At 41.8% G+C, this 24,782-nt stretch overlaps 3 protein-coding genes and 1 long non-coding RNA gene across 4 annotated transcripts in view; 3 read left to right on the top strand and 1 right to left on the bottom strand.

The window, feature by feature from the left end:
• Positions 1-69: 69 nt before the first annotated feature.
• On the top strand, positions 70-4,881 carry mrto4 (MRT4 homolog, ribosome maturation factor). The gene is made up of 8 exons (XM_088938394.1): positions 70-140; positions 635-693; positions 982-1,085; positions 1,225-1,306; positions 1,788-1,855; positions 2,547-2,698; positions 3,030-3,106; positions 4,035-4,881. The coding sequence occupies exons 1-8, from the start codon at positions 113-115 to the stop codon at positions 4,197-4,199; spliced, it is 735 nt and encodes a 244-aa protein (XP_088794520.1). The 5' UTR covers positions 70-112; the 3' UTR covers positions 4,200-4,881.
• akr7a3 (aldo-keto reductase family 7, member A3 (aflatoxin aldehyde reductase)) lies at positions 3,756-9,780 on the bottom strand. Its single transcript, XM_088938393.1, has 7 exons — positions 9,483-9,780; positions 8,310-8,497; positions 7,461-7,565; positions 6,960-7,056; positions 6,249-6,348; positions 5,882-6,011; positions 3,756-5,402 (listed from the first exon to the last, which is right to left on the bottom strand). The coding sequence occupies exons 1-7, from the start codon at positions 9,775-9,777 to the stop codon at positions 5,241-5,243; spliced, it is 1,077 nt and encodes a 358-aa protein (XP_088794519.1). The 5' UTR covers positions 9,778-9,780; the 3' UTR covers positions 3,756-5,240.
• On the top strand, positions 9,599-14,071 carry LOC148817543 (uncharacterized). The gene is made up of 3 exons (XR_016094600.1): positions 9,599-9,707; positions 11,369-11,517; positions 13,130-14,071. It is a non-coding gene; the product is annotated as an uncharacterized LOC148817543 (long non-coding RNA).
• Positions 14,072-17,486: 3,415 nt separating this feature from the next.
• LOC148817542 (uncharacterized) overlaps positions 17,487-24,782 on the top strand; it is a 130,234-nt gene continuing 122,938 nt past the window's right edge. Inside the window, exons 1-2 of the mRNA XM_088938429.1 lie at positions 17,487-17,695; positions 23,375-23,509. Coding sequence (XP_088794555.1) covers positions 17,607-17,695; positions 23,375-23,509 — 224 coding nt within the window. The 5' untranslated portion in view covers positions 17,487-17,606. The remainder of the gene's footprint in view (positions 17,696-23,374; positions 23,510-24,782) is intronic.

The raw sequence follows: 24,782 nt of genomic DNA, 5'->3' as shown, positions 1-24,782 counted from the left end.
TGTATTTAATTCTGTTGACTGTATATTTTCAGGCAGTGTGTGGACAGCCTTTGAGGAAGCATCGCGAGCGTGTGGGGTCTTTGAGTAGCGTGGTTGGTGCAACGTGAGAATCATGCCGAAATCAAAGAGAGACAAGAAAAGTGAGTTTACATGTTTAGTTTTATCCTTATTTTTTTTAACGCGAAGACATGATCTGAGGGCATGTTATCTGGGGAAGAAAAATCAACGTGGTGATAAAATGAGTGTATTGCTTGACTAGAAGAGATCATTTCAGTGTGAAGTAGTTTATGTTTCCAGTTAGAACTTGAGAAATATTTTATTTTTCCGATGTTAGTAATCCATTCAGACACAAGAAATATTTGAAATGCACTAATTCATTGATAATGCCTGTGAACCTTCAAAAATTCTTATTTTGCCAAATCTTCATCAAGAAATGTACTAATTCTGACTTGAGTTTATGATGTTGCGGTTTATATTTGGGCGAAGATCTACAGACTTAATCTTCTTTTAAATGCAGGATAGAGTAATTTTCAGATTGTGCTTTTAAAAACATAAAAAAAATCATATTAAAAAGTATTAATGTAAAACAGATGTCGTTTAGAAGGAGTCCTTACCATGGTATGTGTCTTTACAGTCTCTTTAACAAAAACTACAAAGAAGGGACTGGAATCCAAGCAGAACTTAATAGAAGAGGTAATTTCCGTTTTCCTGTTCCCTTTTCAATGCATTAAGGCTAACTGGCGTTATTGTGACATGACTGTTGGTACTGCTGGCTCACAGATTGAGAATCCCTTTCTGTCTGGAGTTTCCTCTCATGCCTTTACGCTGGGTGATCCTGTTCATTCCTGCCTTCCGAAAGACATGCTGGCTAGGTTAATAGATATCTCTCTGTCCACACGCCATGCAATAGGCTCTGAACCTTATCAACCATAAGATTTCTGATTGATAGTTTGCGGCTGTAATTAATGTCTGTTCTCTTAGCTGCGGAAATGTGTGGACATGTACAGCCACCTCTTCATCTTCTCTGTCGCCAATATGAGGAACAGCAAACTCAAAGACATAAGGACAGCGTGGAAGCACAGCAGGTGAGACAAAGTGTCTTCTTGATAAAAGCACCCTCATAACATTGAACCCCATTTTCCTTGCCATTTCTAGTCCCCTTGTCCCTCACTTACATTGCCATATTTTTGGTTTAAATCTTTCTCTCCCTTTTTTCTTCTTCAGGTTCTTCTTTGGCAAGAACAAAGTAATGATGATTGCTTTGGGAAAGGGGCCTGCAGATGAATACAAGGATAATTTACACAAGGTACATCATACCAGGCAGTCAGTGCCTTGTTCTGTTCATTTTCATCCGTAGGAGACAAAGATTAGTCTGCAATAAAGCCTTTAATTCATACATTGAATAACACTAGAAAGGCAACTTAATTCCAGAATATTGTGAAGTAAGAAAAACATAAGGGGGTAGATTTCACTCTGAGGGTAGATGATGTTAAAAAGGAAGACTTTGGACCTGAAATTTCAAAATTCTGTAGACTTTCTGTGGAAATCTGTATTTGAAAGTCCAGTGTTCACACTACTAACCCGCTTGACAGTAGAATGCTGTGAATGTGATGGATCTGCAAATGTAGTGCTTTCATTACTTGACTGTTGTTTAAGAGACTCTTTTATTTACACTCACCTAATTAGTGCCAAGTGTAGAGAAATGGGAAATGATGCCTGAATTATTATTGGCTCTTTCAGTCGCAGATCTCAGTCTTCAGTGTCTCAGTGATCTTTATATCCTGTAGGTCAGCAAGTTTTTGAGGGGCGAGGTAGGCCTGCTGTTCACCAATAAAACCAAGGAAGAAGTGCAAGAGTGAGTATTTTTTGTGTGTCAGGGGGAGTTAAATATTGCAGCAGCCAATTATTTTTACATTATTCACCAAATTTAGGATTCCAAATTATTTAACAGTGGCTCCTGTACCACTCAGGATGAAACTGACAAGTGGGCATATCCTCCTACACGCCCACCTGTTAGAGCCATTCACATTTGATTTATTACAATCTCCACATTCCCTTCATAAAATGGAGCAGCAGTGGGTGTCTTTCAGCACCTTCACTGTACACCTGAGGGTGCTAGGTGGGTCACAGGCATTGATGTTTTCCGAGAAAGGGCATGGAGCCCAGGCTGACTAATCTTATCCCTAGTCTGGGGGTGCTCAGATGCTTGTGTGGCACCATCTAAAGACTCCTGGTTACAGTCAGCTAGTGACATGAACCAGAATCAGACTAGCAATGTGCAGATGTAGTTCAATGTGTGTCTGGGGCAGGTATCTCTACTGGTTGAGCTTCTCGGAAGCCCTAGTGTCTTCACTTCTGAAAAACATTTAACAGCAAAGTAATATCTATGTACAAATAATGCCTTCTCTTCCTGTCTGGCTGCAATCAAATCTTCCTGTCGCAGTATGCTTCATCAGATAATGAAGTTAAAGAGCAAACGCATTAGAGGAGCCACATGCTGGCTCATTTGTTTAAATAAATTAAGACTTCTTTCTTATCTGTGACAGGTATTTTAGCCATTTTAAGGAAATAGATTTTGCACGGGCAGGGAACAAGGCAACTATGGCAGTCACACTAGATGAAGGACCCTTGGATCAGTTCTCTCACTCCATGGAGCCACAGTTGAGACAGCTGGGTCTACCCACAGCTTTGAAGAAAGGTAAGAAATGTCTGACTAAACACAGCCTGCTCCTGCTTTTTTCATGCAAAAGCTTCTTTATTCTCCCCTAACCTGAGTTCTTTTATGTTACGTCCACTCTGTCAGTAACTTTTTTCTAGTTATTATTCTGAAACATATATCATTGTATTATCTCTTATACTCTGTACATCTGAGAAGGCTGTGGGGTCAAGCTGCAGTTTTAATGAAGAACTAAGTGATCTCAAGGGCATCAGTTTATATCATTTTTAATCTTTAAAACTGTGCATTCACTACTCACGCCTGCGTGTTCACTTTGTGTGTGTGTTAATTGTCCTGTGTGTCTTCTCTGCAGGAGTAGTGACTCTTCTGAAAGACTACGATGTGTGTAAAGAAGGAGATACCCTGACTCCTGAACAGGCTACTATTCTGGTGAGTTCATACAGTGTCAAGCATGCTCTTGTGTCTTATCTTCATCTTTGTATTCCTTCACATCTGAGGCTTATGATTGAAGAAAATCCATTGCAATGGAAATGCACCAGTTCTAATTGATCCTATTATAGTAAAAGTCAGGGCAACTCAAAGTCTATCCCAAAAGCACAGGGTACAAGAAGGGACTAGATTGTACAAAACACTAGTCCATGGTGAGGTGCTCATCTACACAAAACAACTTCAAAATGCCAATTAACCTAGTCTTTAAGAAGGTGGGAGGAAACCCACAAGAAGGTGACTGCTAACTGCTTTGCCACTGCCACAGTCTGTGCATCATTTCCAAGAAATACAGTGAACAAAAGTGTTCAGCTTGTTTAGAACGACATAGAGGAGCAAAAACAACACAGGTGGGAAGGACTGATAAACCACTCTTATGATTTGCATTCATAGTGCTACACTGGCCCACAAATGGCACCAGATTTAGCCCAAAGGTTAAACTCACTCACGTCACCGGAATGATTGAATGATGGAAAGATGTGCTGAAGCCTGACATCTAGCACAGGTTTTGTGCGTATTCCTCTGCTCTGGTCCAGATACAGTGGTCTGTTAAAGCAGATGTTTAGTAGAAATAAACTGAAACCAGTTCTAGTTTTTGAGATGATGCACTGTTGTATTCTCTCCTTTCATTTCAGCTTTAGATTTTCAAACTGAACCCTTTTACAAGTCAAGTATGCGCATATTAGTGAAGTTTTAAAAAGTTGGTCTCTAGAGTGTTGGGTGTTTTTGGTTATGACAATGGGGTTGTCAATTTCATGCATGAATGGCACTGGAACAGACTGCTGCTACCCTACACATCTTTGTGAATCTGGAAGATCAGAAGCCTTGTGTAGTGTAAGTGTAACCCTTACAGACCCTCCCCCTTTTTCAGAAACTGCTCGGGATCAAGCTGGCTGAGTTCAGGGTGACGATCAAGTGCATGTGGAACTCAGAAACTGGAGACTTTGAACACCAGGGTGAAGAAGAAGAGGAAGCGGATGGGTCTGATTTGGAGGAGGAGGAAGAGGAGGAGGATGATGAAAGCAAAAGAGACTGAGCATGCAGAGTGGGATTTCAAGAATGCTGTTTTTGTGTTGTGCCCTCTTCCCTGCAAGACTTTCTAGAATGAGTGTTTTCTTAAATACTTTCACAGTGCCAAGGATTGCTTAGTTAAGGCATCCAGACTCATACTGCATGCAGTATACTGAGAAACTACACTCTGTGCTGTTAGTGTGTCTCAGGCTAGAACTTTGCATTGTACATGGAGAATATTGTTAATACAAAGACAAAGTCTACAATTTGATGTACACTGAGAGTAGGGCAGAATAATGTATATCTAAAATATCATATACTTTGTAAAAATAAGTACAAGATAACAGGATACAGTTTGATATTTGTTTTGTAAAGTCCAGCTTTTGTAGATTCACAATATAACTCTTCATTTTTTATCCAGTATTTGGGTTTTTTGCGAGCAAGGTCTGGTTTAAATGCCACCCCGATCAGTCAAATCTCAAATGCCGTTATTAAATCTTCTCAACATGAAATGAAATGCATCTTTTGTTCACCAAATGGTATATGTTCCAATGAGTGTTGTCAAAAAGCTGTTTCCATAAAACTGTCTTGGGCATTTTAAAAAAGGCACTTTATGGTAATTGTATATTGAAATAGATTAAACTCTTAGTAGATGAAAAATAAGTATTTTAAATTGGTATTTAAAATACATTTCTCTTATCTTACTGATTTTTAACACTCATGCTTGAATAATTATTTCCCAGCAGTTGGATTTTATCTTCCTAAACCAGTGGGTTTTAAACCACCAACCACTAAGCTATTCAAGCACATCAATGAATTAATAATTTTATGATTTAGAAGTGTTGCTTGCAGTTCTACAACAGCTCAGGTGAAGTAAGCTGTTAAAAATAACTCAAAACTCCAGCTTTTTAGCAATTACAAATGTCACATTACTAGTTCAGCAAAGGGTTTCAATAAGAGAGCTCAGATGGAACAAACAGAGTAGGCATTGTGGTTATCACACCAGGAATGGAAATTCCATCCTAAATGAAGCAGGAGCCGAGGTTTAGCAGTGTGGTCAGGTTCCCTAGCGGAAGTAGTTGGGGCACTCATGTGCCACCAGGTCCCAGGCATTTTTAAAGGCCTCCACGACGATGGGGTCCAGGGGTCCCTCTTGTGAGGCGTCCAGATTCTCCTGCAGCTGCTCCATGGTGGACATACCAATGATCACGCCATCACCCCTCTCTCCCTGTGAATCAACACACACACACAGTCACACTGCTAAACCCCAGCTCTATCTCATATGAGCTGGACACCTTCATGAAGCAAATACCAGTTTTACTCTGAATAATATACCCATGAATGAACACCACCTGCTTCCACCTCTCTCCAGTAAAACATTCACTGCTGAAACAGTTCCAATTAGTTAAAAGAAAACATCAACCTGGCTATCCGCCACATTGCAAGGCCAACGGGTGGCAATAGCTACATAACAGACCCTGTGGGTCTGTTACATTCTGAACAGTCAGCTGCTCTTAAAGAGATTTGTCTTGCTGATGAAAAAGTATTCTGTTGCAATGAAATGGCAAAAAGAATTGTTTTTTTAACCTACACAATTCCTTCCAATATGTGACTATGTAATCTCTTTTAGTAACTGGCATAAACAGCTATGAAAATATCGATCCTATTGTGTTTCTGGATGAAGTCAGAGGGGCAGATAGAGGTTACCTGCAGCTGGGAATGATGGTATATCCAGCGGAGGGCAGCTGATGTCATGGAGGGCTTGTTGGAGCCATAGACCACGTCAAGTGACTTCTGCACAACATCTATTGCCTGGAAATGGTGCTCTTTCCAGTACCTGTTTCACAGAGGTAAATCAATGCTTGAGTCTTAATCTGACAGTTTGCCTCTCAGTTGCTTCAGAGCTTGGCAGTTACTTAGAGAGAGAGCAGTGTAAAGGTATATTACCCCAAAACAGAAGAATAGAGCCATGAATAACCCCACCTGCTTCCATCTCTCCCCAGTAAAACATTAAATATTAAAAATAGCGGGTTCTTCATGCATAGAATAAAAAGAGCACTTGTACAGCACACACCTTGCTCGGTAGGCTTCAGCCCAGCTGTTCCCAAAAAACCTGCCTGTGGGCTGGGAGCTATCCTTGTCCTCAAATTTATATTTCCCAGTGAGGAGTCCTCCTGTGGAAAAAGTAAAAAGAAGGAAGGGCTTTAGTAAGTACGCCGCAGGCACAGAAGACCCCTTTCTCGGTTTATTTCACCCCAGGGCCGCCTACAAGCACGACTAATGTGGAGTGGAGGAGGAGGCATCTAGACTGTCCTCCCTGGACTCGAAGTGCAGGTGGAAATCTGGCTCCTTTTAGCTTTTGTTTGAAACCAGACAAAACATACAGTGTAGCTACCTGTGAGGCTACTTTAGGAAACCACATATGCTTAATAGCTCAAATAAATTCTCTTTTGTTTCTACAAGCCCTACCAGTCTGTAAGCCTAGACAGACTGAGTTGGAGGCAACACCTTAATTCAAAGATAGCCCAGGTCAACCTCCAGCACACTAGATGTATTAGAAGACAGTAAGACAAAAGTTCTATTTTTTCCATTACATTGTTTCAGATTTCTTTACATGTTTATTACGTAAATCCCGAATCCTCTGTAAGTTGGTCACACTGCAAAAGAGGAGTTTCTACATTTCCTGTATCTTCCAGTTCCTGGAAACTGTGTGCTAGTAGGATACTGCAAGGACCAGAGAGTGTTTAAAGGCATCACTGTGTGTGAGTGAGGTGTATCTGCTTACCAGCCAGGGGATTGTAGGCATAGAACCTCATGCCAAAATACCGCAGGCAGGGCAGCAGCTCTGTCTCCACCTGACGAGTGGTGGCGTTGTACATCCCCTGCAGGGCACAGAGAGAGGTTTACAGGGCCAAACGCATACGATTCGATCAAGGCGTACAGATGCCTTAGTAGTGCGATCTGTCAAACAACAGGACACATGTTTAGACATGCCCTTCTGCTCATATTATCATTGGGTCTATCAAAAAAGCTGTGCATCTTGAAAAGTATTTTTTAATCATTGGCTTGCCTTCCAGTAAAGATCACATCAAGCACTAGGTTCAATCACAGGCAATCCTTACTTTTCAAATAGCGAGTAATCCAACATCGCAGCCAACGAGCCAACTGTGGCTACCTATGTATTTAAGAAACGGCAGGTTTTGTTTCCAAGCAATTTTATGTTAAGTAAATGATTCTGGCTCCAAGCAATGTGAAAGACACGAGGCCCCTTGTTCATCTCTCTCACCTGGTACACTGTGGGCAGGACCCAGTTATTGTGTTTGCAAATGCAGTAAACTTCAGCGACTTCCCAGGATGCGTAGTTTGATAAGCCAAGCTCCTTGAATTTCCCCTTAAAAAAAAAAGAAGAGATTCGTACATCAGTACAAACCTCGTCAATCAGAACAAAAAGCAGAATTGTCCTGGAGCCCCACGCGTGATGCTGGTGTCTTTTGCACCGATCTGCTGAATTGGGAATCTGAATCTCAGGGGTAAGAACAAATTGGGGAGTACTGTCAAACTAGTTGGTGCTGATCGTTTGGCCCTACCCCACATCTTTCACTTACAAGTCTTGTGCAAAGTGTATGCCATCCTAGAGGATCCTTCACACCTTTGTTTAGTGAATTCCAGTTACTCCCCTCAGGACACAGATTTCCCACTCTAAAAACAAACAGGCTTAGGTTCTCAGTCATACCTGTGGGCCTGTGGCCGTAACCTCGCTCAACAGATGATTCTCTTGTGCAAATACAGTATATGTGTATTGTTTACTTGTGTGTTTTCCTTTAGATTAGATCAGATCACTTTTATTGGGAATTTGTCTTTTCACATACCCTAGCTTGCTCTCCATGAGACGGACAGGGAGAGAAGCTTGGGGTCAGAGCGCAGGGTCAGCCATTTATACAGCGCCCCTGGAGCAGCTGGGGTTTAGGGCCTTGCTCAGGGGCCCAACGGAGTAGGATTCCTCTGCCGGCCATGGGATATGAACCGGCAACCTTCCAGCCACAGGCACAGATCCTTAGCCACCGAGCCACTGCACCACAGTGCAGAACAAATTGCCCCTTGAAGGCAGGAATAAACTCCCTCTCTCTCAGTCTACCTCTTTGTGGAGCTCCTGGCAGGCTCTCAGGGTCTCCTCGAGGGGAGTCTGGTGGTCCGGCGCGTGCAGGTAGAAGATGTCGACGCGCTCAGTCCGCAGCCTCTTCAGAGAGGTCTCCAGCTGCGAGCGCACGCTCTCCGGCCTCAGCGTCTTCTCGTCCCAGGGGTTGGCCTTGGTGGCCATTTTCACTGCCGGGGACACAGAGGAAGCCTGCTTCACACAGTCTTCACCCCCCCACCCACCCGGCTTTTTCTAAAACTGAAGGGAAAGCTAAAAATCGTGGAAGCTGCGCGGCATCGCCGAGATTCCCAAGCCCGTGCTCGAAACACGGCTTTTCTGCTTCGCATTATTTTTCCTTCTGTATAAGATGCGACCTCTCAGAAAGGTGCTCATCACAGCGGTCCCCTCGTCCTGCCTCTAGGCCTAGTCTGTTCGGCACCAAAGTTCAGGTCTAGAGGGCGAGTCAGACTCGTGCCATTAATGGTTTCGGCTCGACCTCAGAACAGACTGTAACTACTACACAAAGACACAACCTTCTGCCAGGGAGCGCACTTCAGCATGCTGAAGTGGAAAAACCTCTTGAACCTCTCTCTGGATTTTACTGCATGTGTACAGATATCGGGATTGGGATTTACAAAGGTTTCCTGAGACAGACACAAAACCGCATCTTTTCTTAGCGTCTACAGCTTGAACTTGAGACCAGACATGGAAAGATGAGTGGACAATAAGAAAACTGGAGGTAGTTACGACACACACCGCAGAGTGAATCATAAATTCAGTAGTCTGCAGGCGATTGAAGTACTTCAAGTGATAAATCAACAACAAACGGGGCCAAGAACCACAGTAACATTATGTATTAGCTAGAGAAAATGTCACCCATTCATGATCTATGGACTGGAAGAGCTAAGCTTTCAGGTTCGTTAGCTTGCCCAGTTTTTGTGTTTTGTTAATGATCTGCATTTTCATTTATATATTCTTTGTAGATATTATTAATTATGAATAAATACTGATTGCTACAATTTGTAAACTACTTTTGTTTGCAGCGAATAGCATGAATATGCTTTGCGGACATGCAATGAGTCGTAATCAAAATCACAAGTGTCACTTGAATCATTCCATAAAAACAGCCTTCTCCCGTGTCTTTCAGAGTGGTTTGGACGCAGGGTAGGGTACCTGTCTGGGGCAGCCCCATGCCTCCAATGACTGTCTCTGACTGTCCATCTGTGTACATGAACGCCGTGTCCACTTCATTGTGACCGCGCTCCAAGAAAGCGCGCACCATAGCGGCGCTCGTCTCCGCGTCTGCGCGCCCCCCGAACGCCATGGTTCCCAGCACGGAGACTGGGAGTTTGGGCCGTGTCGAACCGGAGGAGGACATGTTACGCTGCAACTGGAGAGGTAAGTGCCTGAGTCCGTATACCAGCCGCCGACGAAGTACGCAAAGGCCTAGTCCAGCAGACACCACCATAATAAAACTTCTTGTCAGCTGAGCAGCATAGGGTAAAGGACAAGTGACGAGGCAGGTTCAGTTAGGGATCGTGTGTAAATAACATACCCGCACTTGGACGAAAAGATAAGTCCTCCCCCCTCCGTCTTCCATCGCATTGGGTTAAATTGTGGGCGGACAGGACAAACTTCACTTTTTTCCACAAGCTTTTCTGCTTTCTGGCAATTGATTGACTTTAAAACTGATTGGTCTACTTTTTTCAGCATTTGATTTTTAGTTACAATTTAATCTTATCCCACAGTCCGATTGCACACAAATTGAATTAATCTGGCAATTAACCTGATAACCCCCCCAAAAATAAGTTTACTTATCACTGTTTTAGTTTCTGTGTAATTAAGGTAGTTTCCTAATATTCCTTTGAAAATTGAAGTAAAGGGTAAACATTAAGACATTAAGAAAGAAAAGCATAATAGCAAAGACCGATAAATACATTTGATAACAAGATAGTTTTGCAACAATGTGTACTGCTATAATACATAAAACCCTTGTTCAGGCGAAAATAAACGCCTTCACTTGACTGTGCATCGCTATGTCTCTCAAATATAGAACAAAGGTGACTTAAAAAAGACCACTGAAATGTTTCCAACATTACTTTTCCTTTTCGTGTTGGTGCAAAACAGAGTTTACAAAGTGTGATTGCTGATACTCTTACCATGTTCCTTGCAAAAGTACTCCCTGTAGAGTGTTATTCTATTCTATATTTTTGTTTCTGGCCTTGACAATTTAGTAGTCTTCTCTTTTATTAGTGTTTCGCGGAACAGGAGAGTTCAGTGCACTTCTCACTTTAACCACCCGATGGCAGTGGAAGACAACTTCTGTGAACAAAATGACCGTATCTGCCCGTTTCATTTATTGGCAATTACTAAGAAACGCATGCCGACAACCCCAAAAACTCATATCAGAATAAAAAAAAAACATTGAGCAAAATGTCGCCCCTCGCATCTAAAGCCAGGACCATATTTGAAATTGGGATTGGCATGTTTTGACTAAGTGAAAGTTTCTGAATTTCCAAGGATTTGAATGAAAATGCGGCAGCAAAGGTTAGCGCTGCCGCCTCTCGGCGCTGGGGCCCCGAGTTCAGTTCCGGACTTGGGATCGCTAGAGTTTGTATGTGCTCCCCCTGTTCAAGTGGGGTCCCTCCCACAGTCCAAAATGTCCCTGGTATGAGAGTGTGCCTGTTTGCCCTGCGATGGAGTGGTGTGTACTGTGCCTTACACCCGTTGCTTGCCGGGATAGACTACGGCTCCCCCACGGCCCAGCATTGGGGAAACAGGGGTTAGAAAATAAATGGATGAAAATGCACAACAAAGCACGCTTTCTTTTCCTTTTTATCTCTGTACATATGTAGAAAGGCTGAATATATATAACAGCTAGTGGCAATTGTTTATTTTAGCTCTGGTTCAAAAGTGTTTGAAGCCGAGTTTTTAATAGGAGTATTTTTAATTGGAGGCTAAGGCAAGTGCAGTGGTTTACCTCCTAATAAACAATCGCAGTGGAATGAGGGGCATGTGAGCACTGTGGCGCTGACCTCTGTGTGTTTGCACATTTGCAGTTATCAGAAGGGTCAGAGGAGAGGACGGGCACATGATTGCAGTGGATTGACAGCCGCAGAGCATGTGGAAGGGGTTCCCCTGCAGCAGGACACTGCGTGGGAGCTGATGTGTCACGGATAACGCTGCTGTCACCCTGCCGGGGTCAAAGGTCAGAGGTCCTCAGACTGAGCTGTGCGAGGAAGGGACTTCTGTGTGGGTTGGAGCTTTGTGGCACCTGAGTGGGAGCACAGCTGTGGCTGAGAAATAAAGGAGTCCTTGAGTCCCAAAATACCTCCTTGTGAAAGGAAACGCATTGTAGGTTCTTAAAGTAATAGGAGTGACTGAACGATTACTTTGAACCTTTAAGGTTGTCTATTTTTTTCAATTCCTTATGATGTTATACTGTAGTAGACATTTTTCATTGTAATTTAGCATTAATTTACAGACTCTGAATATTGCCAAGTTCCTAATTTGTGTCCCATTTTTTTAGACCAGATGGAACAGCAGTTCCTTCTGCAAATGAGACAACAAAGAAAAAGCTGAAAAAACGTGTCTACTCGATAATTAGTCCCCTTGTTGGGCGATTAAGATTTCTGACTCTCAGATGTTGGTAGTTTGCTCCCGCATTGGCAGTTAATAATTGTGAAGAGACAGAAGCAGAGGAAATGCCTGACTGGGAGTCTGGTACCAAATACTGGGGCATCTGCCCTCCTGTGTGTTATAAAGACTGCATTTCACAAAGGGCAGCTTGTGAACACACAGAAATCCAGAATACTGCCTGGTATGGTAGCACGTATTAACCAGACACACACTTATTCATGAAGTTAAAAATAAAATACATATTTTCACTAATATTATTTATAAATCTCTTTCACATAGAGTGGCGGAAGCATGCAAATCTGGTTTAAGAAATGGTTTTATGAATGTGGTCTTCAGGGATTTAAGTGACAGAGTCCAGTATCACAGGGAGGCCCAGATGTTAGTGACCGAGATTGTGTGACGATTAAATCAGGAGAGGGCTGTGCCGCTGACTGCTGGTCAGGGTTGAGTCTTGTCCATAAGCTGAGTGGGAAACAGTAAAGTCTCACGTAGAGTTCTTAGGTTTGTGAGTACTTAACCAAATTCATATGTAATGTCCAAAGGAGCAACATCAAGAGTCAAAACACAGTCTACTATCTAAATGTTGTAGTGCTTGGAAACAGTTGTTAGCAGGACTTCTGCTTTTTTTTCCTGCTGTACTTTCTTTCTGTGTGCAGCAGTACGCTTTGTTTGCTTTACCAGTCTGACTGTTGCACACTGACTTCTCTCTTGTAACGTTTGTCTCATTAACATTCAAATCCTCCTGTCTAACTAACACCAGTTCTCAAGACACTTGGCAGTCTTCAAGTTTTCGGTAGATTAGGTTTTCACTCTCTCCTGATTCTTTTATAAGAGACCAGAAAGAATAAAATCAATTTGCGGTTACGCGAATATGATCTACATCACATCAGAGTCCCAGAAAGGTCTGAACATGTTGGGGAGTTCAGTGCGACACAGAAATTGCTGACACAGTTTAAAATGTAGTTCTTGTGGTGAAAATGTTCTTTTCTGCTGTTTTCTCTGCTTTTCTGTCCTTTCTGAGGACAATACAGAGTGGACCTTGCAGTCAGTCTTTTGCAAAATTGAATTTGGTTTTAAAGTGGCTGTGTTCAGCTCTGCAATACGACCTCTGGGAATGCCATAGTGAGTTACAGCAGCAGCTCCCTGGTGATTGGTGTTGCTTTTATTTATTGTCTTGGCAGACGGGTTGGCTTGCATAGCAGAAGACCAAAGGGAACAAAGAACAGGAGGAGTCAGAACTGTGATCAGTCCGCCAGTTGGGAAACTAAAGTTGGTACTGGGTGAGGTTATGTTTGTCAGGAGACTCTTGCTCCTGTTCTGTGGAAACCTGCCATCAAGAAGTGGGTTTATAACTTGCTGTTGGAAGGTGTGCTGACATTTGATGTGAACCAGGTCTTTGCAAGAGTTTCGCTTTATTGCAGTCAATTGCATTCTGCTATAAAGAATGACAGCCTGGACACTCGGGATTGCTGGCTTGCATTCTAGCTTTTCATATGTTAATGCTCTTTCTCCTGTCTGTGTCGCAGCTAAGGGAGAACACAAGCTTCAGAAATGTCTGACCGCCATAAAGCCACACACGCTGTCTGACTGCAGCAGAATGTGCACACTTCCGATTATTATTTGTGCCGCCATGCAGGGAAATCTGAACCTGGGTGACCTCTGACCTGTGTGTGTGTGTGTAATGGTGGCATCACAAGTTGGCCATATGGAAGGCTGGACACCGAGAGCAGTGTTTCAGGAGATGCAGCATGGCCCAGACCCTGAGCCCCTGACCCCCAGCCACAGCATCAATCAGATCACAGCTCTGACCTGCACACACCTCCGGAGCACCAGGTCTGGACATAGACCACCCCACCCACATTCTTCAACCTCCAGCCTCCTCACTGACCACAAATTCAACCCCTGCACCTTTTTGTTGCTCTTTAATTCAACATAAGGAACTTCCACTATTCTTTTGGCCACTTTTGAAAGGTCTGATTTGCTATTTTGTCCTTACTCTGTATTGTGTATTGAGAGAGTAAGTGTTGAAATCTAAGGGTGTCCTCTCCTCTGACTACCTGAGAAGCGCTTTGAGAAGCCACCTTTAAAGGCGCTATATAAAATAAAGTTTATTATTATTATTACCTGGCCTAAGGACGCATTCCCTTTATCTGATCGGCTTTTCAAAATGTTGAGGTTCAAAGTGATCTTCCTCTGACCCAGCTGCAGTCTTGGGGGTCCCTTGCCAAGTATTGGCATTCTTTTCCTTTTCTACCAGGATATAGGGGTTATGCAGATTATTCCGTAATGCACACTGCTCTCCCCGCAAGCCTCTTCGGCGGTTTTTTTCTGTTTAGAGAGCTGTTGGTCAGCCCTGCGCCCTGAAGAAAACGCGTTCGTTGAGCCCCGGGAGGACAGATGAATTTAGACACGCGAATGCTTTTTCAACAAGTTGCAATGAAATTAATAGAGAACAATATCACTGACCTGCGAAAAGAACGCGTTATATTTTGCTCTGATAAAATGATGCAATACAATGTAAAACCGCGTACAAGCGACCTACAGTATCACCACGGACCTACTGTACGTATATTTACAGTACATGCTGCCGTCTTACAGGAAAACTTTAACACATTTTATTCATACAGGCATGGAAAAAAATCGAATTGTTATATTTTTATGGGTATGCATGTTTGTTTTTAAAGAATACATCGAATAATATATTTGACTGAAAACCAGTTTCGCATAGAACAAGAATGTGTTTCTGAAAAACGTGGTTGATAGCTCTTATATACTAGGCGTATGTAAAGACTAATAAATTAGCGATATTCAGAGATTACTCAACCCCTCTTGTCTTCGTCTAAAATTACACCCACTTAATGGAAAGTACCTTAATGTTTTACAAATGTAAAACTGAGGGGGGTATTCAACTTTCATAGGAGCAAAGTTTTCCCCAAGGTACGTTTCTCTTTTATTAGGGGGTCAGATGTCAGAAGACTGCGGTTAATCTGGGTTACCTCTCCGCAAAAGGCCTGCTCGCCTGTCGAGTGTCGGGTTTATTAACGGCTCCGACTCCACGCGTGTCCTGTATTGTTCGTCGTTCTTTTCCTATATTGTCCCTTTTGCTCAAAAATAGTCTTGACACGCACGGCGCGTCATGCTTAATTGTAAGAAACATGAAATCCATCCATCTTAAAAGTCACCAAGCCCCCGATTAGCCTTTGACAGAGTGGAGCGCAACCATGGAATTAATTCCAGTTTTCCGAGTATTTATAGGCAGTAGCCGAAGCAAGCTGTAATAATAGAAACTAGGCAAAACTGACTTTCTGACTCGAGGAACAAGAAGAGACGTTCATCTGCCAAACCCTCAGGCTACAGGCTCTTGGATCGGCGCGTCGAAACGCAAAACGAGGGAGCCGAGAGAGCAAGACCGGAGTTCACGCTCTGGTGAAAAGAGGAATTTCGTTCCTTGCGGCTCTAGATCCCAAAGCCGCAATCATAATACTCTTTATGAACTTGCGTGCGCTTTGAATGAGTTAATAAACGTAAATCTCTGCATACATTTTTAAGTTGATCTTGAAATGCATCCTTGGTTATAGTGGGGTTTTTTTTTGTCTTTTGTATTCTTTAAAGAAATAATTGGTGTACTTTCATGGATAAGACACGTGAATGTCTACGTGTCTGGTAGTCAAAGAATATAGCCCGTTTACCTGTTCAAGAGATTACAAGCGTTTGTTGCGACATAGTTGTGTTCTCAGCACCGAGTGTGAGTGTTACAAATAAAATACTATTTTTCAACAATTCGATTCTCGGGTTGGAAAAGCATCAAGGTTTTCGTAAAGGAAAACACAGAGTTGCCTTTGAGGAAACTTTGATAAGAAGTCGTTTTAAAAAGGCTGACGACCTCTCCACACAACCAAGGTTAGGTCAGACTATTAAAACATCTGTCTGTACCAGTGGGGATCTAAAAAACCCACTGTATATGACCTTATACGGTACCAGCAGATAGCAGGGTCTTTCTGAGTGAAATCAACGTGATCCGGTGTGTAACGTTGTTAGGTTATTTATATAGGACGAGCTGTTGGCAGAAAAAGCGTATGCAGAGAGTCGTATTTCTGGTAAGTAGACATCAGCACAGGAAGATGCGTCAGGGCTACCTGGTTTAAGCCAGCAGCGTGGAGACGTAGCTTGGACAGAGGTCCAGAGTGAGGAGATCTGTGGTCTGCAGTCGGGTGGGACGCTCTTGTTGGACCCTTGAGTAAGTTACTTTGTCCGCTGAGTTAGCTACATCGACCCCTTGTGTAAATTACTCAGTCCCATGCGTAAGTTACTTGGTCCCCTAAGGCAGCTACATGAACCCTTGAGCAAGTTGTTTGGTCCCTTAAAGAAGTTACATGGACCCCTGGGATAACCTCTTCAGTCAGATGGTTCCAGTGAATGCCCCGTAGTGCGCAAACTGTGTGAATGAGTCTCCTGGTCATCAATGGAAAGGAGAGCTTATTATCAACTGACTGAGTAAAATAAAGGAATGAAGAAAACATGTTTGTTGCATATTTGCATGTTGGGAAAACCTCTTAAATCAACCAGAAACGGCAGGTTCTGTGTTTGATTAACTCCTGTTGTCGGCATGTTACAACACTCCGTTTACTGAGAGGAGAATGTGTGTGGTAGTTTTATTTCATCATAAGCCGCCTTGGTGTTCGTCAGTTGTTCTTCATTATTCTGTCGGAGCTACAAGACATCTGATATTCTCCAAACTGACCTTTCGTCTGGTTATAATTGTTTTTGCAGGTGTTTACTTTGGACATTAGAAAAGAGTTCCAGAAAATATATATTTCCTCTTAATTAAGTTGCCCAGTATGCACAGCATCACAGCACAATTTTCCTATGTTCCTAAATTCCTATTTCTTTTTCAGTGGACACACGGAAATTCTGACGGGTGTGTTTGGATTTTTGATACTACTCGACACTCATCCTCCTCCTCCAATATAAACGACATTAAAGTCAACATAAAATGTACCTTGGTACCATTTCATATACTGTACGATAATGATGTGTAATTCTGTGTGGGTAAATAATCTGGAGGATATGGCATTTACTTCAACCCGGCAACCTAAAACGTCTTGAATATGAATTTGACGAATTTTATGTCCAACCTGAGATGGGCGTTTCCAACCTGGCGACATCTCCTCCCAAACGGAGATCGCACGAGGAGGGGTCTGGTCTCCTCGAGCCTCTTCATTGACAATCGGAGCTCTCACGCGCTGCTCGCACGCCTGGATTAGCTGGTGAAGGTGCTGCGGATACTGTAGCCCAGGAACCGGGAACGACAGAAAACGCAGGATTTCTTTGAGAAACAGCTGTCAAACCGTGGCATCATAAACAGATCTCAGAAGTGTTTCTTCTCAGAAACTGCGAGGGAGTCAAACACTCCCGCTTAATAGTTGAGGTTATATTGCACTCTCTTTTGATATTTTTGCTTAAAATTTCGTTTAGTGTTTTTTTCCCAACTTGGCAATTATTCCATGAAACGGAATACGATGCTTGGATAAACGCCCCCCTACTAAATTTCGTAGGGAAGGAAGCCGGAACTTTATTTTTGAAATTATTGTCTTAGTTTCAGTTCCTCAATGCTTGAATTTATTCACGAAGAGCATTTTGTGTTTATTCTTTAAAATAATGGAGCTGAAGCTCTGTGCTGTCTTCCTGTTCGTTATAAACGGAATTTATGCAGCATCACACTATGGAAGTAACCTTCAGCCTTACATGTGAGTAATAAGCGTTTTATCACCTACTGTACACTCCAAAAAGTTTATGGGTGCGCTTTCTAAAGAGCGCAAAATTGATCTTAATTTAAGACATGTGGACTGCCTTCACCCAGACTTTCAAGATTTTGCCTTTGCCATCACTTTTAGAACATTATTAAGGCTGCTGGACTAAAGTTACGTACAGTACAGTACAATATGTCACTGTATTACACTTTAACGTATTTTGTAGTTTGATGCGTGCATTTTTATCCAATATATGCCTACTTATTCTTTATTGTTTTAATCACTTTAAATTGTGTATTCAAACATAAAATCACAATCTGGATTTGGTAACCAGATTACAAGTGATGAGATGTCAGAATTCTGTTTAATTTCATAACTTTAGAAATGCTTTTCACTAACGCTCCTGCACGCTGTTAACGTCAATGAAATACGATCACATTTCTTTTATTGTGACATTGTAATTGGGCTGTCCTGGGCTGCAATCTGTTCCTTTTCAGAAGCTCGCAGACATCGGAAATTTAAGAAGGGCAGGTTCAGATCTTCAGACTGCGTCTTTTGCGCAGTGAATGTAACTTGGATTGGAGTGAAAGATCTGAGCGGATCATTCCCGTCAAACGCAAATGCAAATACTGTAGCACTACAGTGGGGGGAAAAACGCATCAGTGGTTTAAACTTTACTGCGCAAATAAACTTTCTCCATCGAGAGAAAACCTCTTTTTTTATCAATAGTGGGATTCTAATAATATCACGTTTCTCGTCTGACGTATTTTGCGCTTTTAAATAGAATTTGAGCAATTTGCGCAGGTTATAGAGACACGGTAATTTGTATACCGCCGCAACTAGGTTTGCAATTAAACTGGATTGTATGGGTTTAACAGGGTTACGGATAGCGTATTAAAGTGTACTTGTAAAAGAGCTTTGTAATCTGGAGAAACAGAGCGTGACTCATCTTCGTTACGTGTCCTTTACGATTGTTCAACGCTTATGAGGCTTGTTATGCGTAATTAAGGCACTCTCGATAATCAAAAGGACGGTAGGGAAACAGTTTCACTTTAATGTAGTTACCTTAGTAAATAAAGCTGTAAATAAGAACAGATGTGGCTTATCTCACACGTTTCAGTCACGGGTCTCTCCGTAGTGGGATGGATGTTGTGAATGCGTTCGTATGAAACGTGGAAGATAACAAACTGGTAAATTCACCGGCTCGGCTTGATGCAGAACAGAACTCGAGAGGCAAATTAATATTAAATCTGTCCTGCTATCTGTGCGTGACGCAGCATACCGCGAAGACAGACTTTGAAACCAAAGTGATACCTAAATAGCACAACCCGCTGGTTCTGTATCAGCACCAAAACTAACGCTTTCCCAGGAGCCGTCCTTCGGTCTGCTGCGGTTCTTATATATGTACTTTTTGCAGTGCTCTTTAATTGTCCTGACAACTACTTTGGAGAATACAGCACCCATAAGCACGCCTCTTTTTACAATTATAAATGATACTTGATTGATTTTTGCAAATAATAAATGCAAGTCTGAAAAAATGATGCTATTTCAAGGCTTAGGGAAAACTAGAAGACGCTCATCGAAACGTTCCCGGCGTCGTATCCAATTCAGTATCCCTATAGAAATCTGTATCCCCCTGATCAGGTGATGCAACTTGCTTTGAGTTGGATATAGGGTATGCTGTGCTCCGTTAACAAAGCTATACAACGATGTCTTGGACATTTGAATTGTTTTTTTTTTACAGCTTTTTACTGAATGTTCTTCCTTATGTTGAAGCACAGTTCTGTCTCCATCTTCTAAAGAAGTTCTCTAACTGATTTAAGTAAAAAAAAGCCCTGTTATGCAGAGGGCGACATTTATGAATGACGAGGAACACCTGACAGTGTGTAGTAAACTACTGCAACACTTCATAGCGGCCACTACTTTAACTTGAGGTGCTGTGATCAATGTGAATTCAAAATAGCTAAATATAAACTTTGGATTCTTCTCAAACAAACCAAACCGTATTAATACTGTAGCACTCAAAACTTTTATAATAGTACACAATACTAGTGGAAGCTCTGAGTAAATTGTTGGCGCGTGGAACAAGTTGCAGAGCAGGATAGCAGTATCTTGTGCAGAACAAGCGACAGGAACCACATTGAGCTCAGGGTTACAGCTTTGCATCAAGAGTGAAAGACAAACGTTTTAAAAAAGCACATTATTAGTGTATTATTTTTCTCAGGATTTTTTTTTCAGAAGCTCTTTGAACTGAAATCTTTGGTAATTTAAAAAACAATGGGGTGTTGGTTTATTTTATCCCACTGCTATGGTTGTAAATCTGTGCAGACTGGCTTTTTGATCCTTTTAATAAATTAAACCCCTTTCTTCAAGAATTAAGTGCAATTTCAAGGCTATATTGTGATCTGTCAAAATAAGGTTCTATGGAGGCACCTTTTTCTTGTCCTGCTTGCAAATTAACCTGGAGAATAAATATTTAGTTTTTTACAACTAATAAAAGCCATCCTTCCAAAACAGTCCTGAGTCTCTGTATATGGTCTCAGAGATGTTTAAAAGCTAATAATGTTTCTCAAAGGAGGGGACTAGCACTTCCCCTGATAACTGCCTCTTTTAATAGAACCCATATGGTTAAGTAATTGATACTAGTGGGGCTATAAAGTGGAGCCATATCAGCATCCCTTTGTTATTTTAAAGATCAGATTGCAAACTCTATTTTCTATTGATCTGTCCAGCTTCTTTTTCTTATCTAATTAGTAATAGTACTAGTAGTAATAGTAATAGGCAGCAAAGTCCTAGTCTTTATCAATCTATATATTTGTCATCCTGGAGTGATATTTGAAATTGTTTTTGCATGCTTGCAGGTGTACTGGAAAACCATTCAGTAATTTCATTTTCAGATGTAGTTCTTGCATCTCTGGGAATATCAGTCAGCACGGCAGCTGACCAGAACATTATAGTATGCCGTAATAAACTCTGACATTAGTCATGTGCTACTGCCTTCGTAAGTGCTGGTCTTTAGTTTTAAATACTTGTCAACTAGCCTTGGGAATTCAAAGCTTTTGGTACACCGCCAGAACAAATCCTGCCTTATTTTTTAATAAAAAAGATAACTTTTGGCTCAAAATGATAATTATTTAATTTGAAGCTTGTTAGATGGGAATGTCTGTTACATATAAGATGTAAGGTCTGTTTTGAATGGAACACTGTTGGCTTCATATAGCCTTATTATCACTCCTATTGGAAGAAATAATGTTAATTTAGATAAGCACGTTTTGGACTATTGCTAATCAGGGCCAGAGAATCTACTCCTGTAAGTGTACACAACAGAATATACGTTTTGTTCTGCAATGGGAACTTCGCCTTTCCCACAGTCTTCCATCTGTATTACAGGTGACAACTCAACATTTAATATCCAGATTTTAAATCTGACGTGTCTGTGCATTCTGTAATCAATTCAGTGGTTCTTCTCTCATCTTAGGGGATAATTATAGGAGTGATTGTGGCCTAATGTAAGTTTCCGAGGACTGTAACACATGTAAAAACAGATGGTTGGTAATAAGCACTTACCTGTAAAAGGCATTCTTTATAGCCAACAATACAGCAAAGCATTGTGGTCTATTTTATAAACTGGTGAAGAGTGGTTTCTTTTGTGTTCACATTTAGGGAAAAAAGAACAGTTTTATCATAAGCACAGCAGTGAATGCAAGTCTGTGTTTTGCATTGTCTACTTGAGACATTTTTAGACTGTGCATACATAAAACTAGTGAGAAAAGATTTGTCTTGATTCTTAATGGCTTGGGAATGTGAAATATGTTTTTCTGAACAGTGGAAAAGAACAGTAGCTTGTACAGTAGGAACTGTTTTACTATCACCTAAGAGATGCTTATATTGTGCTAGACAAGGGAGTGCAGTCCTTCAGACCTATGTTTCAGTGAAATGGCATGTTTTAGAGGGTGCACGGCAGTTGTCATGGCACTGGTGTGAATTAAATCGTGTTTGGAAAGAATCATTTCCACATTTCTAACCACAGTACTACTTTACTGTTGTGTGGGTTCTGAATTTTTTCCCAGATCAGAGTTATCATAAAAGTCGTGTCTTTTTCTTTGTAGTTGCTTATGCCAGTTATTCAAATCTTCTAAATCTAGTGCCTAACAAAGACCCTCTTTCTTTGGAGATGCAGTAGTTTTAGATCTGGTCTGCAGGTCCATTCAGCAAAGAAGAGGTTTGAAGGCCCCCGCATGACTGCATGAAAAAAATGAGACAAGAGCTACCATTTCAAAACTTCACAAGTCAACAGGCTTAGAATGTTAAATCTAGTACTTCAATAATTACTGTCCAATACAACCCAAAAAATCAAAGCTGCAACATCTTATTTTTTTTACCTTTGAAATGAAAATAAAATGCATGGATTTGTCAGCTTTAACAAAAATGTGTACTTAACCATTCTTTCTAATAATACCATAAAAGTAGCATGATTAAGCTCTTATGTCTTTTTATGTGCTGGTGAACTTGCTGTCGGGATGAGAGTTATTTCTAAAGCTTCCAAAGTAAAAGAAATCACCAGCCTGTGTCATTCAGACTCCCCCCATCTCCTCACTCTGTGTCTTAGTATCAGAAGTGCTTCTGTGGGTCTCACCCCCCCGCCCCCCGGAAAACTACTTCTCCTTTGCTGCTGTGAGAGATGAGTAATTCTCTCTCAGTTTGCCTTGTAAAAACGGGGACTTCTAAGAACTTGTTCAATGCTGAAGTCTGCAGATTGAGGTTTGGAAAAACCCTAGATTGCTGTACATTACAAGAAGAGTAGGGTTTGGAGTGAAAAAAGAATAACCTACTGGATGGATTGTGTTTTTTCCTGTACGTGGGAGAATTTGATGTCCTCTGTGTAATGCAGGTTCACTATAGAAGCCTGTCCCTCTTTAAACAAACAAGGGTTTACAGGAATTTCCCTCTGAAAAATGTAATGGAGAGAAATTCCAAAGTAAACAGTGCTTTTTACCCAGGGATAATGGGAAAAAAAACTGAGGATTTATTTGTAATTTTAATGTGGCCATTGAGGTCACCCAGTACACTGCTCAGCCTTTATCGATTCTTTAAACAGGGAATTTGATAAGATCTTGTTTATTCTCGAGTTTTGTCTTTGATTGTCTCTTCTTAACACCAGAAAGCATCCACGATCTATAACTGGCAGGAAGCATGGAAGAGAAGTGTGTTAAAAGGACATCATTATTTCCTCTTTCTGTTAGTAAGGAAATTTTCATTTCAAACAGAAAGAACAATGGCTGCTTCTAATGAACACTTAACTGTATCCTCCTGCATCTGGTTAAGAATACAAATAATGGCAAATGTGAGTGATTTAAATGGGACCTTGCGTATTTGAAGGATAGCAGGGAGAACGCCAAGTGTGCCTTTTTTTAATTTTAATATTTCAGTCAGAGTGCCTCCAAGAAAAGTTTGGGTCACACTGACGCATCGGAGTAGTTCCTTGCATGTGGTGCAAAGTTCTGTGCAGCTGGTGTCCACTGGCTGTGAACAGGCAGACACCTGTGCTGTGTTTGTGTCTGCTGTGAGAGTGCTGGCTTTCTTTCTTGCTGTTGGGTTCCAGTGTTTGGCGCTCCAAGCACGGAGGGGTCGGCCATGTTTAATTCCAGCTGCCGTTGTCCTCTCCCGCCCTCGCAGGCCTCACGTGTGTGCCGAGAGGGAGCTGACCGTGGTGGCCCACAGGCAGCCTTGTGTCCAGGCCTTCACCCGGATGGTCAAGGTGTGGAAGCAGGGCTGTGAGGGACAGCTGTGGTGCGTGGGCTACGAGAGGAGGTGAGTGCACAGCAGCACCAGGGACAGAGCTGCTTCTCTCTCTACCGGGGGCTCACTTTGTTGGCTTACAGCAACGCTTCCCAATCCCCGCCCTGGTGACCCCACACACCTGCTGGTATTCACTCCCCCCACCTTCATCAGATCACTTTTTGGGATTTTAGTTTAGTTTAGTTTGGGATTTTACTTCCCTTTCAAAATGCAATGGTTAAAGTAACTTTATAAGTAACATGTATAAGAGCTGGGAACAAACATTTCAAAATAATCACCTTCTTGTTCGTCTTGTTCTTCTTGTTCTTTGTCTTCTTGTTCTTCTTCCTCTTCTTCTTATTATTATTATGAAGTCAATAAAGGATTTGATCGTGTAACTGAGGCCTTGGCCGGAGCAGGTGTTGGCCACCAGGACTTGGAATGTGCCTTTTCAATAAGAACACCCAGTGATTTTTTAGTGCTATCCATTAGCCTGTATTAACAAAGGTAAAAGAAAGAAGGTTAATAATGTTGACTGAAAGAGTTTTGAAAACTGCACGTTTCTGTGACTAGAGGTCAGTAGCCTGTTCCCAAGGGAAAAACAGCAGGCGTGCAGCTGGGGGAAGATGGAAGGAAGGCATCGCCTTATCGGCAGTCAGGTTGCACACACACACCAAGTGCTCTGCTGTCGAAACCCTGCCAGCACTGTGCTGCGCTGGACGAGTGGTGCTTATAACGAGAGTAGCTCACTATACTGATATGTTTGTTGAGCACAAGTTATTACAGCTTGCAAATGGGACCTGGATCAAAGATAAGTCTCATTAGTCTTTCAGAATTAAAGTAACCCCGGGATTAGTCAAGCAATAAGAGCAGACCTTTTGATTGAACCACAAGAAATTAACTTGAGAGAGGAAGGTTTGGAGGGGCGGAGTAGACTCTTGCATGACTAATCAGCCACAAGCGAAGTATGAGATACTTGAGATACTCATGTGTGTTTGTGTGGATTAAGGCTGTTGAAGAACCGAGGAGACTGTTAACTGGTCTGTACACAAAACAAAGGAGCCAGAAGTACAGACTTTTTTCTCCAGTAATTTCTCCCCCATCCATGTGGTTTTTCACAATGGCAAGTTTGGTTTTTGTTTCCCTGTGTGTTGTTTGGCAAGTGTGTCTTTGTGTTATTTTAATAATGGTTAGAATTTTTCTATCATATTTATAATAATGGCTGTGGATGGATCTAAATACCTGAAACAGCTTCTGGGGGGGGGGGCTTGAGAGATGAATGATGTTTTAAATTTGGTTTGTCAGA

This window comes from Atractosteus spatula, chromosome 20, assembly GCF_055471065.1.
Source record: "Atractosteus spatula isolate fAtrSpa1 chromosome 20, fAtrSpa1.hap1, whole genome shotgun sequence".
Classification (NCBI taxonomy): Eukaryota; Metazoa; Chordata; class Actinopteri; order Semionotiformes; family Lepisosteidae; genus Atractosteus; species Atractosteus spatula.
This window is presented reverse-complemented; position numbering and strand designations above follow the sequence as displayed.

What these genes read in the sequence shown, in the direction of transcription:
- mrto4 (XM_088938394.1), top strand. Translation starts at nt 113, where the DNA reads ATGCCGAAATCAAAGAGAGACAAGAAAA. An exon ending in ATCAAAGAGAGACAAGAAAA is followed by an intron (nt 141 to 634) that starts GTGAGTTTACAT and finishes GTGTCTTTACAG; the next exon opens with TCTCTTTAACAAAAACTACA. An exon ending in ACAGCGTGGAAGCACAGCAG is followed by an intron (nt 1,086 to 1,224) that starts GTGAGACAAAGT and finishes TTTCTTCTTCAG; the next exon opens with GTTCTTCTTTGGCAAGAACA.
- akr7a3 (XM_088938393.1), bottom strand. Translation starts at nt 9,777, where the DNA reads ATGGTGGTGTCTGCTGGACTAGGCCTTTGCGTACTTCGTCGGCGGCTG. An exon ending in CATGGGGCTGCCCCAGACAG is followed by an intron (nt 8,498 to 9,482) that starts GTACCCTACCCT and finishes TGTCCCCGGCAG; the next exon opens with TGAAAATGGCCACCAAGGCC. An exon ending in TCCTGCCCACAGTGTACCAG is followed by an intron (nt 7,057 to 7,460) that starts GTGAGAGAGATG and finishes TGTGCCCTGCAG; the next exon opens with GGGATGTACAACGCCACCAC.